The sequence below is a fragment of the Magnolia sinica genome, chromosome 9 (genome assembly GCF_029962835.1).
Source record: "Magnolia sinica isolate HGM2019 chromosome 9, MsV1, whole genome shotgun sequence".
In the NCBI taxonomy this organism is placed as follows: Eukaryota; Viridiplantae; Streptophyta; class Magnoliopsida; order Magnoliales; family Magnoliaceae; genus Magnolia; species Magnolia sinica.
The window spans coordinates 1,554,482-1,574,475 of NC_080581.1; the positions used below are offsets into that span (position 1 = coordinate 1,554,482).

Sequence of the window (19,994 nt, forward strand, 5' to 3'; positions counted from 1 at the left end):
GGAGGGAGTGGATATAATACAGACATCCATGGTGGGCCCTACAGAGCTCTGGGTTGTGTGGATTCCTGTGACCTGGGTTGCAGCGAAGTCTCGTCCGCATTTTGGTCACTGACTGCATCGGGTACCCAAACAGGTCGCATGGGGATGTCTGATCCAATAAACGCATGACACGTGTAAAATCACAAATTCTCTATTTTTCGTTTTTTTTTCAAGAAAATAATTTAAAAACGAAAAAATTACCACCGTAGTCTCTGGCCGAATATGGTGCATGATATACATTCACTTAAATATTTACTTAAAGATTGCACACTTGGAATAAACTTAGTAGAATCAAACCTCAAAAATTATGAAAATCAATAGATATGTGTCAAAAACAGAAAATTTAAATGTATTTAATTATCTTATTCTCCAATTATTTGAAATTTATTGGACGGTTAAGATGAAAATATCAAACGGTAGTATTTCAACCAAAAAGTTTCCAGAGGATATTACAAATTTTCAACCAATCTGATTCTTGATTGTGACTTGGGGACGGTGGTCTGTACAATCTAACAGGTTTTATTTGAGTGGATATATGTCACCTGTACAATTTCTGTGTGTCTGTGTATCAAGCGTCATACGAAGCCCGAGTATCATATTACTCTTAAAAAAAGAAGAGAAAAGTAAAAAAAAAAAACAAAAGAGAGGGAATCTCCCGACTTTCAGTTTTCTCACACCTTGGAGTTGGGAGTACGAGACTTGCTGCTCCTAGCCAGAAAGGGATAGAGAGGTGATTTATTATTATTATTATTATTATTTTTAATAATGAGAAATGCTTGAAATCCCATTCCAGATTTCCATTTCTAGGCATTATTCTACAAGTTATATTTCTTTCTTTCTTTTTTCATCTCATTTTGCCATTTCATGCCTGTAATCTTACTTTTTTTTTTTTGGCTCCCCTCTTGAATTTGAGTTGGGTTTTGCTTTCTATTGATTCAGTGTTTAGGTACATGAAAAACCCATATCTTATTTTCCCTGAATTTGGATTGTTTATATTATAATTGTGTTTATAATGCCTCAGTAGCTACCCTTCTGTACGTATCTGATGATGGAAAGAGGACCTAGTAGTGATTTCCTTCATTTTCTCATTTCCTTTTGCTATTTCTTGCCCGTAATTTAGTGGTTTGTTGTTATTGTATTCAGTTGGGTTTTCTGTCGTTGATTTAGTGCTTGGCGATTTGAAAAACCCAGATCTTATTTTCCCTGAATTTGGGCCAATTTATCATAATTGGTTTTTCTAATTTCAATGTACCCGGGTATTTGAAGAATCCAGATCTTATTTTCCTTCAATTTGTGTTTCTTTTTAGCTATCTGTTATTCTCTGCGAATCTGATTATGGAAATGGGACTCAGTTACGATTTTCCTTCATTTTTTCATTTCCTTTTGCCTTTTCGTGCCTGTAATTATAGTGGTTTTCTTATATTGAATCAGTTGGATTTTCTGTCGTTGATTTAATGCTTGGAGATTTGAGAAACCTAGATCTTATTTTCCCTGAATTTGGGCTATTTTGTCATAGTTGGGTTTTCTAATTTCAATAGCTCTTGGGGATTTGAAGAGCTCATATCTTATTTTCCTTGAATTTGGGTGTGGTTTTTTTTTTTTTTTTTTTTAAATTTTTAAATTTTAATTTTTATTTCTTGATTTTCTTTCATCTGTCTCATCTCCTTTCACTATTTCATGCCTTTAGTTGTAGTGGTTTGTTCTATTGAATTCAATTGGGTTTTCTGTCATTGATTTACTGCTTGGAGATTTGAGAAACCCATATCTTATTTTTCCTGAATTTGGGTTATTTTAGCATAGTTGGGTTTTCTAATTGCAATAGTGCTTGGGGATTTGAAGAACCTCAGATCTTATTTTCCTTGAATTTGGTCTTAAAAAAAAAAAAAAAAAAAAAATCATAATTGGATTCAGCTCCTATCTGTTTTCTCTACGAATTTGATTACGGAAACAGGACACAATAATTATTTTGCTTCGTTGTGTCATTTCTTTTTGCTATTGAATTCAGATGGTATTTCTTCCGTTGATTTATTGCTCGGGGATTTGAAAAACCCATATCTTGTTTTCCTTGAATTTGAGTTATTCCATCATAGTTGCATTTAATAATTGCCATAGTGCTTGTGGATATGAAAAACTCCATCTTATTTTCCTTGATTTTTTTCATTGTCGTTGTTGTTGTTGTTGTCATAATTGGATTTCTGCTCCTAGGCATTATTCTCTGTGAATGTGATCCTGGAAACAGGACTTAGTAATCATTTTCCTTCATTCTCTCGTTTCCTTTTCCTATTTCATGCTTTTAATTTTAGTGGTCTTTTATTGAATTCAGTTAGTGATGCAGGATGGATGGCCTAACCTAGAATGATGCAATAAGATGATAAACGGATTAACTAGAATAATTTAAAGCACAAAATAATGATAACTATCACAAGTTTTAAATTTTTTTAGCAATGTAACATGTTTGAATTCGAGCCATATGACAGTCCCACAATGTAGATCCAATACAATACCGAATAATCAGGATCTATGGAAGGTAAAACTTCCATCTAACATAGGTATTGTTCTCAATTCAAAGGGTTTCACTTGGTTTGTCAGGGTTTGGGTATAGGTTAGGGTTAGGACTCTAGGGTTTGGGAATCGAATTTTAGGAATTAGGATTTGGAAATAGGGTTATGGGGAATTATGATTTTGAGAACTAGTGTTTTGAGACTTAGGGTTTTGAGTAGGGGAATCAAAAGACGAGAGGGAAGAGGAAGAAGAAAGACAGGTATAAGGAATTGGTTGTTGATAGAGAAAGAAGAAAATAAAACTAAATAGAAAGAGAAAAAGAAAAGTGAAGAAATACCTTTTGATGGAAGAGAATGAGAAAAGACAAGAAAAGAGAGAAGATAATAACTTGGGGAAGAGAAAAAAAGTAGAAAAGATGACTAGGGAATCCCTTTCCATGGCTTCGCACCACCAATCCAATCACATGATGAAATTTTGCTCAATTTCAAAGCAAAGGGATATAAATCTCTTTCAGTCATAACATGCATTATGTACAGGGTGGGGATGTCCAACCCTTTATAGTCTTGAAAAAGACCTTTTACAAAAATGCGTTCTCAAATAAGATTTTCAACATAAAGACGCTCAATAAATTGAAAGTTGTTCCTAATTCCTTAATCTCAACATAAATATAAGCTATTACTGAAAATAATGAAACATGTAAACAAACTAAGCAACTAAAATATTTCATGGCCCATGGTGTCCATGATCAAGATGTTCAATGATGATGATCCAATGGTCCAATCATTGTGTCCACTCGATCCAACGGTCCAATGTATCCATCAAACTCCTATATGCGGCCATGTGCATCTTCCCAGTGCGGGGTCTTCAAAGATGCACGAACATACTCGTGGGGTCTTCAACGTGGCTAAGAATGTGAATTGGGCCAAGTGGGCCTCATGTAATAATCATCTAGCCACAAGGAGACTGGCCTAGCCCTCCTTCTTTGGTATGTTGCTCGGATGTCCTTATCAGTTAGGTTTCTGCTGTTGATTAGTGCTTGGTAATTTGAAAAACCCGGTTCTTATTTTCCTTGAATTTGGGACATTTATATCATAATTGGGTTATCTAATTTCAATAGTTTTGGGGATTTGAAGAACTCAGATGTTTTTTTTCCTTGAATTTAGGTTTTTTAAAAAAATTTATTTTATTTTATTTTAATTTTAAATTTAATCATACTTGATTTTTTCTAACTTCAATTGGAAAAGGTTTTTTCTGGCAAACACTTCAAAACCCATTTCATATCTCCATTTGTTTATGAATCTTATCATGGAAACGAGAACCAAGTTCTGATTTTTCTTCTGTTTCTCATTTCCCTTACCCTTTCATGTCTTTAATTTCAGTGCTTTTCTTTTCTTGAAATCTCAGTTGGATTGGGTTTTTGTTAGAGTTAGTGTTTGGTGATAAAAATCCCATATCTGATTTTATTTTATTTTTGTTAAAATTTCATTTCATTTTGCAAATTCATCATGGTTGTTTCTCCGTCATATTATATATTTTTTAAACATCAGATTCGGGGTTTGGTGCTCTTGGTTCCTTGAATTCATTTTAGTTTTTTTAATTTCTTGGCATCTCTTTTGATGACCTGGTCATGAAAATGATGATGATGGTGATGATTTTGATAACCAGACCATGAAAAAAGAACCTAGATCTTATTTTTCTTTAACTAATAATTCACTCCTGCAAAATTATTGTGGTAATTCACTTATAATTGTTTTGCCACCGCTGTGCTGTATTTATATTATTGAATCATGAAAGCAGAGTCCCAGTTCCATTTTTCTGTTATTTTTCCTTTTGTAATTTCCTGTTGTTTTTTCTGTTATTTTTCCTTTTGGAATTTCCTGTTGTTTTTACTGTTCTTCTTTCTCCCCTCCCCTAAGCGGATATTTCCATGCATCCAAATGACCCCTTTGGGTTTGCTGTTATATGGTTTGCTGGATATGGAAAATTAAGCTATTCCCTCTTCAAATTTAAGATTCATATGGTGGTTACATTTCTTTATTTTGATCATGAAAAGCTGAATCTGATTCCTTGCTGAAAGCTTTGAGTTCTTTTAATTTCATAGAGATTTCAGTTTCAGGTTTCATATTGTCACTTTGTTAGAGATATGTTCAATAATGTAATTATGAAAAAGAATCTGGTTACTTCTTGTCCTTAATCTCATATTCTTTTGTTAAGCATCTCTCTCTCTCTCTCTCTCTCTCTCTAGTAGCAAGGTCAATATCTCCTTGGTGTGAGCAAGAAAAAAGGATAGAAACGCCTAAAAGAGAAGGAATGGGGTCTATGGAATTTGAAAGCCATAATTGGATATGGGATGGGGTTTACTACCCACATCTGTTTGGAGGAATAATGATTACAGCTGCTGTTCTTGGATTATCAACTAGCTATTTTGGTGGAATTGGGGTTGCTTGTTTGCCCTATTTTGGGCTGGATTTGGGGATATTCCAGAAGAAGAGGTATGGTAGAAGACCTGTAAGGGTTTACATGGATGGGTGCTTTGATCTCATGCACTATGGCCATGCAAATGCATTACGTCAAGCAAAGGCTCTTGGAGATGAATTGGTAGTGGGAGTGGTCAGTGACGAAGAGATCATAGCAAACAAGGGTCCTCCTGTTTTATCCATGGAAGAGAGGTACATGGCATCTTTATTCTGGTTATGTGGATTTATTGTAGAATTGTAACTGAAACATGGATGTTTACTAAGGTCCTGTTTGGTAGATGCCTGAAAATGAGTTAATGTCATTTTAGTTGATCATAATTATGTATTAGAGATCATTATGTCTAATACATAATTCCATTTAGTTAATCATAATTATTTATTAGAGATGATGATCTCTAATAAATAGTTATGGTTTAATAAAATTAGATGAACCCATTTTCAGCCATTTACCAAATAGGCAGTGGAATTTTCTTGAAATTCATGTTATCCAATCTCCTAGTTTATTTCCTCAAATTACCATCTTTTTCTCTACTATGGGCCTATGGCCCTATTTACTTAACATTATCAAAGCCTCCACGAAATGTCAAACACGTCTTATTAGTAATCTAGATTGATGACTACTTGTGTAATTGGAACTTTCTCCACAGATCAGGATTTTAAAATGCTCTGTTTCTTGTTTACATGTGCCTTAGAAATAGATTCTTTCATTTGATTGAGGAATTCATGAACAATTAGTTTAGTTGGTTCTATACCCTTTTCCGTTGTTCATGAAGTACTCATTGCAATCTGATTTGAAACTGTTCGTAGGTTGGTCCTTGTTAATGGGCTGAAGTGGGTAGACGAGGTCATCACCAATGCCCCATATGAGATTAATGAGAAGTTCATGAATACTCTTTTCAATGAGCTTAAGATCGACTACATTATACATGGAGACGATCCTTGTCTACTTCCAGGTGGGACTGATGCTTATGCCCTTGCAAAGAAGGTGGGCCGTTACAAGCAAATCAAGCGCACTGAAGGTGTCTCGAGCACGGATATTGTTGGTAGTACAGTTCTCCTCTTCCATTTTAAAATTTAGTGGTTACGGTTTGATTCATGATATTGCTTCCATGTTTTTAATAAATAGTTCTTCTGAGGTTCATATATTCCATCATTGCATTTATGACGTTCAATGAAGTGCAATACAATATTTAGAAATATCTTGAAAACGGGTAAAAGTTCCTATATGCTTGTTTCCTAGGCATGATTTGGTTTTACAGTAATTTAAATTTCAGCTTTTTTATTTTTATTTTTTCAATCAAGGCATAGTATTGATCGAGCTCCATACTTAAGGAATAAGAGCTTTGCTAATCCCACACCCGTGTGCAATACAACTCACGTACATGCCACACATGTGCCAGCATGGCATGATGAATCTGAGATCCAATCCATCCAACAGAAGGGCACCACTATTTTGATGCCCTAGCCCAAGAATCAGGTTGATCCACTGGTGAGGTTGGCCACAGTTTGCAAACAGGTGTACGGCTCTGAAGAAGTTCTCTAACCCGTTCACCTGTTTTCAATACTGGGGCCCACATGGTGAGTGGACCAAATATATTTTTTGGGAAAACATGTAGAAGTTTGGACCAATCTGATGGATGGATTGGATCTATCACCTATGTGCCATGCTGGCACACGTGTGGTGTGTACATGAGCTTTATTGCACATGCGTGTGCACTTGGCAAAGCTCTAGGAATAAAGCTCTGCCATATGTAATTATTCTATCAGAAAATGTTTTCGTTGTTTAGGATATTACATGCCAATGCTATTCTTATTTCTTACCATTCATTGGGTAAAAACTTTATATTAGGCAGGATACTTTCTTCTATGAGGGACCGGGATCGTCAGAGCAATGCATCCTTGCCAGAACAATTCCATAACCAGAGCACTACTCATGCTGAGGAAAGTGATTCGAATGGATCCCATGTATCTCATTTTCTACCTACATCTCGTCGGATTGTGCAATTTTCAAATGGAAAGGTATGTTTGGTTAATTACTGGCGAGGAATGCTGATGCACACCCATGCGGGTGGTAAATTACCATTGACAGCAGGACATGCGGTAATGTGTCATGTCACGTGTGTATGACATCCGAGCTGTGCAAAATGTAGTCACCACCACGAATATCATCTGGCACAAAAATCAGCCGGCACACACATCAGGTGGGCAACCTTTTTACATTGAATCAGATTGTGGGCACGTCCAATTTAAATCATCCATCATTTCTGTATGGTGAGGGCCACCTGATGAGTGGAACTGAGTGATCTTTTCACCAGGTTGGTGGACCCATCTTTTGCACTAAGATTATATGTGTTGTGCATGCACGGCATATTAGCATGTGTGCTAGGGATGGATGGCGACTTATCATCGATTAGTCTGTATGTGATTGCACCTCTATTCTGTTAGCAAGGCATTAAAGTACAGCCACTTTGGCTTCTTTCACATTTTATATTTTATCCATTTCCATGTGACCTTCTATTATAGTTCTTGTCCTTTATTCCATATACCATACACTAACATCCAAGTTATGGCCCTGTCCCAAATGCAAAATATATCCAATGCATAAAGATCTGCCCTTATCTGTCAGCAGTTGGGATATTGATGTTTAATATCTAATATGCAGGCTAGTGCTTCTCCCTGGATGGGCCATATATTACATGCATGCAGCATGATGCATGCATATGCTTGTATGTGAATACACACAAAGTTTGCATTCAAGGCAATTAGTGCCTGTCCCTTTGCCTCACAAAGATTCTATAGATACTAATTATTAAAATCTATACTGCCAACAAGCCGTAGTCTACTCCAAAAAATCATTGATGATTTCCATAATTGTGGAGTTCATTGGAATAGACCATGGTTTCCTTGTGGATATGAGAAACCGGACAGCCCCACCTCCCATTTGGACACTGTAGCCTAAAATAATGGGGCTCCTACCCTAATAAACAGTAAACTTCCTGAGTGTAAGATTCTCTTTGGGGATCCACAATGTGGTAAATACCAGAGAATAGAAGCCCCTCAATGATTTTTGAAAGCCCCTCCTTCCCCTAGCCCTCGTAGAGCCTTCAACTTGTGCTAACATACTCCTAATAGGCACAGTTCTTGGTTTTCGTTGCAGAATCATGTGTATGATGAAGACTGCAAATCAAAATTCACAATCACCTAATCCTAACCATGTAAAATTGCTGTACAAAATAACTAAGTGGATTTTAGTTATTCTTGTGCACATTTTTTATATATTATAAAATGGTTAGCATTATCTGATCACCGTAACCTCTTGTCCAAGACCCATTCATGGTTGTCCTAATGAATCAATGGCCTGGATAGTCATGCATATATGCCATGTGCTGTATGGGAAGTGGGTGGACAGAAATTTGGTCCTCCTAGGCAGACTTGATGTCCTCCCTAAGTTATGATTTGAGGTATTAAATATGCGAAAAGGCTACCCATGACTGGATACAAACACAGTTTCTTAATAAGCATGTTCGTGGCTGGGCCGAGGTGACTGGAATCACCAAATGTGTTGGTTATGTAGGCTATTTTGGGCATTTTGTTTAACTTGATCACCATAGACCTAAAGCAAGTCAGATAATAGATGAGAAAATGGATCATGCAGGTCTAATTGTGCCACATCTATCACCTTCATAAATCGGCGTGATTATAGGGGTGTGCTCCAGTGGTACTGGTACCACCGTAAGCTACAGTGGTACTGGGCAGATGTTGAGTTCCCGTGATGCACAAATGAAATCTAGCTTGTCCATCAGATGTGTCAACAAATGTTACCCCCAAATCCCGAAAATGAGGCTGATCTATGAATCAGGTGGGCCATAACACAGGGTACAAGTTGTGAGGGAGTGCCCTGGAGGGCCCAAATCTAGGGCACTCATACCTTTCATCTAGCCTGGATGAAGGGTCATGCAAAACTTAGGAGTTTTGCAGTTCAGGTGGTCAGCTGTGCAAATCAAGGGAGGGCATCCTTCCTCACATTGTTTCCTGTGTTGTTGCCCACCTAAGTGTCAGATCAGGCTGATTTTTGGCGCATGGAGGTAATATGAGGTGACGGGTCCGATGGATGGGTTGGATGGCCTGCATACATCACGTGGTCCCCACATCTTCCCAGTAACACTGTAAGCTTCCGGTGGTATCGGTACCACCAAAGCACTTCTCATAATTTCCTGCACTTGTAATGATCACTAGTGCAGTTTATCTTTTGATTTGTCTCTATTTGTACTTTTTATTGATCAGTTCCAAACACAGTTAATAACTAGAAAAAAAAAATGCACACATCTAGTTTTTAAGGTCCATGCAAATTTAAAAGTGAAGGATCAACAAGGGACCTTGAATCCAAATAGCTCAAGCAAGATATACCCATCACATAAACAATATATTCTTGTGTCATTGTTCAAGTAGGATAACCAACATTAGCATCAAATAATCAGGTAGCGATTTATTATAATTATTATTAAGTTTTATGATTATAATAGTTTTACCACAATGTTTTCTCTTGGTGCATAACACCCTGTTACTTTTATCTTATTCTAGGGACCTGGACCAAATGCTCGTGTAGTGTATATTGATGGTGCATTTGATCTCTTTCATGCTGGTCATGTGGAGGTATATAGGCTATGGGCTAATGAAACACTTGTATTTGAGTCTTGAAGAAATGATTATTTTTTTTTCCCTGTGATTCTATGCCTATAACATTTAGTGCTTTTGCTTATATGTACATACTTATATGGTGCTGTATTGTACCGTCAAGTCCTAATGCATCAGGATGTGAGTAGCATCACGGTGCTCTGTCCTGACAAGTGACATCCATGGTTTGCTGATCCACACAGTTGATCTGTTTAGTCCCACAGTAGGTGGGAGTTTAACAAAAATGTTCTAGATTAAAGATTCTAGCCTTCTAATCCTTTGCTTTTCATTTGGGTTGTTGGTATACTTTTTTAGTAATCTATTTAGAGGCCTGATCTAAGTGTTAGGAACTGATCTCGAGAAATTTTCCGTCATCCTCCATCCATGATGCAGCCCATCAGATCAATAGTCTGGATCACTGAACCATGGGACCCACCCATATGGACCATGCACATCGCAAAAGTACCCACGTACCGATGCATTAGGACCATAGGACCCAAGCAGATTTTATGCATAGACAGCCATGGGGAAATCAGAAATGTCATTGTCATGCACATATGCTACATACTTTATGTAACATATGCAATATGGTACACACATCCAAGTGAAGTTCCCTTGGAATGTTGCTGTTGAGCATGTCAGTTATTCATCACTGCCCCATACCTTGAAAACCAAAGTGACTTTTCTTTCTGAGGAGTTACTTGGTAATGGGAGTTTCTTTGTTGGATTTGGATTGGTGTTAAATTTTTATTTTTATTTTTGTATTTAATCTTCCATTAGATGTTCATCCCAAAACGTAGGGATTTTTGGGTAATGACCATCTATTGTGGGGACCCACGATTTGTAAGGTTTAACTCGGTGCATGTATGCTATGCCAAGTTTGTACAGCGGCTGTGTCCATATCTACTGATGGATCCTGACACTGCCTGTTAAGATTATTTTTCCCCTGCAAAGATAACTTGTTCATTGTTTCTATCTCCAGATCCTTAAGCATGCTAGGCAGCTTGGAGATTTTCTACTTGTAGGTATCCACAGTGATCAAACTGTCAGGTTTGTCTGTTACTTCACTGCTCCTTCCTTTCCTTCCACAGTTTTCTAGGACATTGCCCAACAGTAGTCTTTCTAGGGCCATTAGTCATTTCTTGGCTTACAGTGGAGATCTTTGCTAAGCCACAAAAGCCAACCTGGCATGTCGATGGGACATCCAAGCCATCTATCAGGTGGGCACTCCTTGAAATTAACCTGGTCAGAGATCAGGCTGGTCCAATCATCAGGTGGCCCACAGTGGATGGTTTGGGAAAAAAAAGCCAATGGTCCACATCCAATTGACATTATTTGCGTATGGACTGGCCTGATTTGTCAGCCAGATCATCTTCAGATGCGGCCCACTTGATGCGTGGCTCAGGCGTTCTACAAGTGCAATGTTGGTACGTGCAACCACACAGAGGTCTCTGTTGTCCTCAGAGAAATCTCACTTTGGGTAGACGTTCTTGGGGAATTGATTTAATTTCGATGTTCTTCGAAACAAACCGCTGTGTGGTGCAGTGAGCACAGAGGAACTCATCATCCAGTTATGCACCTTCATGAGCGGAGCCTTAGTGTGCTGGCATGCCGATACGTTGATGAAGTCATCATTGGTGCACCTTGGGAAGTAACGAAAGACATGGTGTGTGAGCTGAGCTCTCGGTCCTTGTAATATACCCCATTTCTGAAATGGGTAGCATTTATATTTTTAAGATTATCCATGTCACAAAGTAGAATTGCCTGCCTCATACAATCCTCAAATAAGATATATACATATTCGAGAAATTATATAACACGTGGCCCATTTCTTTCCATAATACATGGGTTTTCATTTCTGACAAGTCCACATGGTTCAGTAATCCAGAAGACAACTAGTCTGTTTTGTTTTCCAACATGGATGTACCACCGCTAAAACAGATCTCCCTGATAGGGAAATGGCAACCTTCCAATATGTGAGCTGCAGATAGATATTTGGGAAGAGATACAACAATGGTCCACAATTCAGATGAAGAAGGTCCTTGTATTAGTCACTGGGATCTTCCAATCTGGGGAGATTTTTTGGGTATGCTCAGCTAAGGAAGTCCTTATATTGGATTGCTGGACCCAGGCCATACTTGTTACGATTGAAAACCTGTGTATACCGTGCAAAGATGTGGGCCACACTCCATTTCTCATCATATTCGGATGCAGGTTTAATGGTATTCTATTGGGCATGCAGAAGCATACTCATGTTCTCAGTTTGTATAAGTGGGGCCCATGGCTTGGTGATGCCAGCCAGACTATTGGTCGGTCAGGCCCCACCGTGGATGGATGGACCCTGTAACAGAGACTTTTTGATAGATTGATCCCACCCTTTCATTTAGTGGCTTGCAGAGAGTTGAGAAGAGAAATACAGTCCACATTCTATCGACAAAAAGGGCGTAACACTGGTGGCTTGGATGTGCCAATCTGGTAGGCTTTTGGGGTGTGGTCCATCCATAGTGGGACCAAATGAATCAGTGGTCTTAAACTCAGTCCCAATCCCAATCATCATTCCACTACTTAAAATTTACTGTTAGGATTTGTCATTTACTAAAACACGATTTACTTTTTTCTTGGACAGATAACAACCTTTAACATTTCCTTGGTTGTGCACGGGACAGTCGCCGAGAGCAACCCTCTGTCGAATGTAAGTTCACATCTGAAGTTGTTCAGAAACCCTGCTTTGGGTGTGTGGATTGCAAGTGGTTTGCATATTTTGGAAAATTTTTTTATTTTATTTTATTTTTTGTTTTTTTTTTTGAACTATTATTCTGTCATTTGGTTCAGGGCATAAATAGGGAAATGTGCTAGTTGAGACACTACTTCTCCACTGAAATCAACATTGGCTATGCTGATATTGATTTTTTGTGGAAAAGTCTGGTAAAGAATTATATCCCATTCGACATGGCTTTCAATTCCCCCTTTGTCTTGTTCCAAGTGCACAATTGCATGGATGACCATTCTATTCTGCTAAGATATCCAAACGGTTTGTGACTTATAGTCCATCTGAATGTACCCTTAAAAAATGGGTTCTTAGAGAAAACCATCCATGCTTTATAGGGTGAAGTTGATCCGTATGCCGCCCCAAAGAGCATGGGAATTTTCTGGATGGTTGAGAGCCCTAGAGATACGACGACCACTTCAATAGCTGAGAGGATAATTGCCAATCATGACATTTACAAGGTATTTTTTAGCTTCTTCTCTGCTCTCTCTGCAATACGTTGCCTTTTACTCTACTCCCGCTTATGCTTAAATGGTCACACATGTAGTGATGATACCTTTTTCTGCACGTACATTTTCCTGATCACCCATAGATGTATAAAGGTAATCCAAACCGCCAAATATTTTTTATCTAGCACACCATCATATGGGGGCCCACCGGATTAATGGTTCTGATTCCCAAAGGCATGCCAATTGGCACTGTAGAAGTCATTGACCAGCAAAAGCTACATTTCAAGGAGGCTCTGGTGAGCCTCCCTAGCAATATCTTGTGTAAAATATACCTTGATACTCTGGCTCCAATGTCTGGTAATCCTGAAATGGTCGATTTTCCACCTTATGTTTGCAATTTTTTCCATCTTACCATTTACAAGTTTTATAGCCCATGATCTGTGGCCATAGAAATTTGAAAGACGCATTTGCAGTTTGGGGTTTTTATTTATTTATTTTTCTTTTCTGATCAATCTCTACAAACCCGCTCCAACTATCAACCCACAGTTGTCGGGCTAGCCACTCCATTTGCACCCATCCACATGCACCTATACATGTGAAAATACGGAATGCATGGGACATTTGAGCTGTGTTCCATATAGGACCCATCGTCAACCATCTGGCCAAATCTGAGGCTGTTCAAACATCACCAGGTAATGGTGCTGCCTCCCAAAAGACATGATCAGGACGGACGTCCGATAGGTGCATGTGGCTGTGAGTGTGAGTGGGGGCTAGCAAACCTCCACAAAAGAGTTGGTAGGCTTATGGGCTAACCATAACCATGCATTGGCACTGGGGTCTTCTTATGCAAATTCCATTTTGGAGTCCTTTTCCCTTTCAGCAGAATCAGCCGACGGTAGTCAATTCTAGAAGAAAACAAATGAAAATAAAAATAATGAGGAGATTATAACAAAAAGGAAGAAAAGAAAGTTTAATACTGTGTCTCACGCCATTTCACATGCAGAAACGCAATGCAAAAAAGGAGGAGAATGAGAAGAGATATTATGCAGAGAAGAAATTTGTCTTCGGAGACTAAGGCCTACACACGCTAGTACCAAGGGCAAAAGCAGAAATCCAGCAAAGACGACAGTAAGGGGGAGAGAGAGAGAGAGAGAGAGAGAGAGAGAGAGAGAGGCTACACCGTCTTTTTGAAATCCAGCAAAGACAGACACAAAAAGGTTACTGGAAGGTAGAGAGTAGCAAGTAGGAAGTAGGTGTAACATTGTAACATTCTCTCCTTGTTGGGTTTTACTGTTTTTTATTTTTTATTTTTAACCTCTGGGAATTTTGTTCATTTGCTGCTGTAACCCATTCATTAAATTTCAGACAGTTGTTGAAGAAGCATGTATTTGTTATTCACTTGCAGAGAGTCTTTTGCGTTAGTAGCATATGCTTTCATGTTCTTCTAAACAATGCCCTACCGAAACAGTTTGGGTCACCTTAGAAAACCCAGCCAGCATTTGGAGATGAACAAACAGGGCATTGAAGTTGAGACCCGGTCCCAGAGAGAGAATGAGAAGTTTTTTTTTTTATTTTTTTAATCACCATCTCTGCTGCAGATGCTTGGGCCATTTATGAAATTTTGTTACCGAAAGAGAGAAGCTTTGATACTCTGGCAGTGTGATGGCTGAGACGCTTGCACTTTTAAATTACTTAGAAATTGGATATATGACCTACAACACAGTCAAATTAAAGAGTTCATATCGCACTGAGTAACTCAAAATGCTAGTAAACTCTCTTTGGCCTACCTGTGATGTATGTATCCAATTTACCAGCTCATTTTAGGGCATTGCCCAAAAATTGAAGCATCTCCAAAGCTCAAGCGGACCGCACCAGAGGAAACAGTGGGGACCACAACACAGGAAACGGTGGAGATGATGACTATCAGATTGGTGAACATTTATTGGACATCCAAGAGTGAAAAATATTCAATCATTTAAGCTTCACGTTGGATTGAAATTTTTTTTTTTTCCCAGTAACAGAGAACATTTCATCGTTAGTTTATTCATGTACAGCCTAAATAGGCATTTTCTCCCATAATAGCCCTCACTGAATTTCGGCAACACACCTTCTTCCTTCTAATAATCTGCCTTCCTGCACAACAATGGAGCAGCAGGGGCTGCAGTCTTTCACCAAGACCATGTGATTGGAGTGGACATGTTTTGGAGGATCTGTGGGGTTATACATTGCTGTTGCTGCCACTGCTGTAGGCCTTCACCTCCTCCCATTCCAGCAGCAACTGTTATTTCTTGCCCTTCACTGCTGGCCACATTCGTTTCTTCAACTTCCATACCCACTTCTTCTGCCTCCATAGGCTCTGACAATCCATCATCCATTGCAGAATCCTCGACTCCTTGGGTCTCTGGCAGCTGAGATGGCACCCAAGGGGTGACAGCTAGGCAGTCACTGGTGGCTGCTGGCTTTTCGTGGTTGGGTACCTCTTCTTCTTCCTGCCCTGTTATGAAGACGGTCGGTTGCCCTGACCATAAAACTCGATCTGGAGAGAATTATCCAGGGTTGTGTAGTTAGTCACTTGCTAAGCCTATTAACTGAAACTTGAGATGGATTCTCTCTCATGCAACGTGCAGGATGACCAAACAGATTAAAAACTGGACCATGTCATGACTTTTACACTACAAGCATTTTTTTCTCTTCTTCTTTACAAATAGATTTGTGCGAATATGTAATGCACCGTAGGCGACATGAGATTCAACTGAAAGTCATCACATTTGCATGCCATGATCATAGTGACAAGTCTCATTCTTGGAAATTTCTCAGAGATTTTCAAAATTTCCAAATATTATCTGGAAATTTGTCAGAAATGCATATTTAACGATATTTATTGTTAATTAATAAATAAATTTAAAATTTAAACATAAGACCAGCCATTCTTATGGGACAATGTTGGGCAGTTGAGAAAAAACATGTTCATTGGATGAGTGTAGTTGAAATGAGAATGTTGAGATGGATGAGTGGTAGGAGAGGAAGGGATAGAATTAGACATGAATGCATTCTAGGAAATTTAGTATTGCATCAATACGTAACAAAATGAGGGAAAGTAGACTTAAATGGTTTGGTCATGTGCAATAGAGACTAAGTACTATGCCAGTGGGAGTGAGCTGGTACAACTTGAAGGCTCTAAAAGGGCAAGGGGAAGGCCCCAAAAGGACGTGGGTGGACCTAAAAAGAAAAGCACCTATGGTCTAACTGAAATTATTGCGCCCCTGCTAGAGAGAAATGGTGGAAAAGGACTCATGTACCCAACCCCAATTAGTTGGGATAAGGCCTAGAAGATGAAGATGAAGATGATGATATATATATATATATATATATATATATATATATTAAACGTCAAGATCTTTTAAAATCTGCAAATATTTTGAAAATATCGCAATAATACATTTGTAGTATTTTTCATGTTATTATTGCAAGTTTTTCAAAATCTCGACAATAGTTGTCATACTGGCCGCGATCAATCTAGGGCATGTGGAAATAATTCGATGGAAAAAAAACACAAGCCATCAATTCAGGCAGAAAAAAACATAAGCCAACAATTCAATGCATTTTAACACGACAATTTGTGAACAATTCCCTTCCAAATAGATGTGAGTTGCCGCTTGTATGTGCCTTTAGGGTCTACAACTTTCAGCCCTGGAATGATATTCTACCAGTGCATTGACAAAAAAAGCAATGGGAGTTCTACCAATACATCATAAACTGGGGAGTTCTAAACTAGAATTATAACTGCAAATGGAAAACAAAAGCGCATTAAACAGATGAAAAGGAAGATTGTATTTGGGTACTTACTTTTCAGACCTCGAATCAGATCTGTATTCACCCTAAAAGATAGATTTGGTGACTTCATAGGTTGCAGCAATGGATTGTTGAATGGCTTATAGACAACAAGGGCCATCTCTTTGTTTGAAGGAAGAGATGGCACTGCCACTTCCATTGGTGCTACTGATTGCTGTGTGCTACCCATGAGGTGCTCTTCAGGTAACAATTGGTCAAAACCCAGAGGATTTACAGCTTCTTGTTCCATGATTGGAGGCATCTCTGCATCCTTGTGATACCAAAGAAAGGGAGATGTCACTTAACTAAGTTTGAACAAAGATTGTGAAGCTTCTGCAATAAAAAAAAAAGAAAAGAAAAAATAAATTGAGAATGCAACTACATGCCAATTTGAAATCGTACAAGCACCCAAGTTGGCATTGCATTGTAAGCCAAACAGGCAAATAACAGATGTAAACCATATCTATACCACGTATAATGTGAGTAGCTTCTGGACATTTTTGCCCCTGTAATTAATCTTGGGGACGTTTAAAAGGTTTGATTTCTCACGTGTAGCACTTCAACCTGAGGGCATTATTGTCTTTCAACTCCTTCCTAGGAGTAGCCTGCACCTCTTTTCTTCTTGCATGTAGCCACATGGAAGGCGGAGCACAAGGAGCCTGTGTGAGAAAGGCTGTGGGGCTGGCTTATGTTCCGTTTAGTCCACATGCATGTATCTGCACCCTTTCCCTCAGTCTCTCTTTTTCTCTCCTCTACTCTCTCCAGGTGTGTGCTATAACTCCTAGTCCTAATATATCTAAAGGCTTTGAAATAGCTAAATGACATCTCGTTTCAGAAAATAAAGGAAAATAGAGTTGAGAGTCCAGCACAAAAACTCAAAATTGATCTTATGGACCTAAATGAGTTGATCACATAGGTCCCACAGTTCAGGTTATACGGTACCTTTCAGATTTCAGTTTGCCCAAGTGGGTATACAATTCAGTGATACAAGAAGTTGATTTTATGGGTTGCACTGATGATGGCCCATGCACCAAACACTTACAAGATTGGAAGAATACTAAGCCTCCAATAGGTGGTCAACAAAGAAGGTTAAGAGAGAATGCATCAACGGTTCATATTCGGGTCTCAATGCATGGCTCAGTGGTAGACGCTCTGCGTTTCAATACTAAAGTCATGGGTTTGAGTGCCCATGTGGGGTGTGTGCCTGGGTGGGGGTGTGTAGAAAAATAAAAATAAAAATCAACGGTTCATATTCAACTAAGAGAGACTAAGTATTACACACATCTTGAATCTTCCAATCTGAGGAATTTCTGTTGCAAGGTCATCCTGATTTCTGTTCTGCACCTCCTGAATTCTGAACCAGGCCGATCTTTGGAGTGCCCTTCCATCCTGGTGTGGTGTGCCTGATGAAATACACACCATGGTGCACCCCACCAGTTCACTGTGGTGGGCCCCACCTGAGTTGTGGATCAGGATTTTTTTGGGTGCCCCAGCGCCTAACATCAGAGGCTCATCTGATGGACAAGGTAAATGTGACACCCAACAGAGCTTGGGTGTTCTACCATGAATAGCCAACAAACTGTGGGCCCCATTGGGCTATTTCATGTTGACGCGTGGCCATGCTTCAGACAGTCTGGTCCATCCAAACTGAGTGCGACTTGGCAGTGACCCCGGAACCAGCTATGTAGGTGGGACCCTGACTGCAGGCCATACCTTGATGCATGCATTGTATATCGTTGCCATCCATCTGTTTTGCCAGCTTATGTTAGGGCATGAACCCAAAAATGAAGCAGATATAAATTTCAGGTGGACCACACAAAAGGAAAAAGTGGTCATTGAACTCCCACCATTCAAAAAGTTTCTAATGGTCAATAATCACTGTTTCCTGTTGTGTAGTCCACCTGAAATTTAAATCTGCTTTATTTTTGGGTTCATGGCCTAAAATAAGCTGGCAAAACAGATGGATGGCGTGGATATACAATGCACGCATCGAGTTGATCCCTAAGGGCAGGGTCCCACCCACATCGCTGGTTCCACTCATCCAAACCATGGGCCATATTGGGTTATTCCCTAATGAAACGAATGTTTTAGACAATCTGGAGGGAAGCACGCCAGGACCATGGATGGACGGATGAGAATGACGATGAAATTGCAATCAGTTCATCAAAATACACAGAATCTAGACAAATTCCCTAAATTGCTTCATGGATCAGGAGAAATTCAGCTCAGATGAAGATGATTACGATGATGAAAAACTTCAAAAAATTCATCAAAATTAACAGAAATCCCAAAAAATTCAAAAAACCTAATCCAACATAAGCCAGCAAACTTCAGCAAACAGATCAGAAAAATCCAAAAAACCCTAAAAGAAGGCGAGAAATTCAGAAAGGGAAGAGAGAAATCACATACCAGTCTAAGGGTTTTCCTGGCGGGAGAAGAGAAGGGAAAATCCGAGGACTCGTCGGACGCTTCTTCCAGATCCTTCCGCTTCATCTTCACCGTCCAGAACCCGGACACTTCTTTGCCAGCGAAATCCTACGGCTGGAAAATCGGCCTAAATAATGAGAAGAATAGCTAGGGTTTTCGAAAATCTCTCTCCGTCTCTCTCAACCGTCGACGGTTTTATAGAAGAGAGAACAAGTAAGTGCAAAGGACTCCCGCGCTTGAGATGGAGGAGGGGCTACGTCTCACATATGTCAACTTAGAATACACGTTGGAGATCTAGGCCATTGATCTAATGGGCCCACTTTGATTTTCCTTTAAAAAAGCTATGATTTATTAGTTAGGAAATAGGTGTATGTTGAAAATGGGCCACTTTTGAGTTTTCTATTCATCTATTTTTTCCATAATGTACTGGTTGATAAGATGAACAGAGTGGATTTTAACCATTGAAGTTAAATGATATAATTCACCTGATGAATGGTGTGGATCTTTCACATGCTACTGAAATGTTTACGCGTGGGGAGAGGCTGCTGTTACAACTCACGCGCGCGACACCGTCTGCATGGAGCTTCATTCGTTCTCGATGACTCGAGAAGAACTCCCGCGAAAAGATGCGAACGGGGCCTAGTGTGCTCGTAGGGTGAGATGTACGTGAAGCTTCACGGAGCACGTGCGAACATGGAGCACGTGTAAGGAATCCTGTCCATTCATCGGAGAGGGAGATGTTGGTCATGCCATCAACGGTAAATTAGGCTGGTACACTAATCAGTTAGGCAGCATATATACGATGAATGTGGACCGTTTGTCATTTTC

The 19,994-nt window shown here is 39.2% G+C and overlaps 2 protein-coding genes across 4 annotated transcripts; one reads left to right on the forward strand and one right to left on the reverse strand.

Moving 5' to 3' along the window:
* Positions 1-623: 623 nt before the first annotated feature.
* On the forward strand, positions 624-14,306 carry LOC131256607 (ethanolamine-phosphate cytidylyltransferase-like). 3 transcript variants are annotated; one of them, XM_058257528.1, is made up of 10 exons: positions 624-769; positions 4,787-5,210; positions 5,826-6,061; positions 6,868-7,037; positions 9,600-9,671; positions 10,675-10,742; positions 11,238-11,358; positions 12,319-12,384; positions 12,798-12,920; positions 13,912-14,306. In XM_058257528.1, exons 2-10 carry the CDS (start codon positions 4,852-4,854, stop codon positions 13,981-13,983), a joined length of 1,287 nt encoding a protein of 428 aa, XP_058113511.1. In that variant the 5' UTR covers positions 624-769; positions 4,787-4,851; the 3' UTR covers positions 13,984-14,306. The 3 variants fall into 3 exon arrangements, with proteins under 3 accessions (XP_058113511.1, XP_058113514.1, XP_058113513.1); XM_058257530.1 differs by having other exon boundaries at positions 628-769; positions 4,790-5,210; XM_058257531.1 differs by lacking the exon at positions 9,600-9,671.
* Positions 14,307-14,865: 559 nt separating this feature from the next.
* On the reverse strand, positions 14,866-19,344 carry LOC131256608 (uncharacterized). The gene is made up of 3 exons (XM_058257532.1): positions 19,149-19,344; positions 16,755-17,010; positions 14,866-15,444 (listed from the first exon to the last, which is right to left on the reverse strand). Exons 1-3 carry the CDS (start codon positions 19,230-19,232, stop codon positions 15,077-15,079), a joined length of 708 nt encoding a protein of 235 aa, XP_058113515.1. The 5' UTR covers positions 19,233-19,344; the 3' UTR covers positions 14,866-15,076.
* Positions 19,345-19,994: the final 650 nt, after the last annotated feature.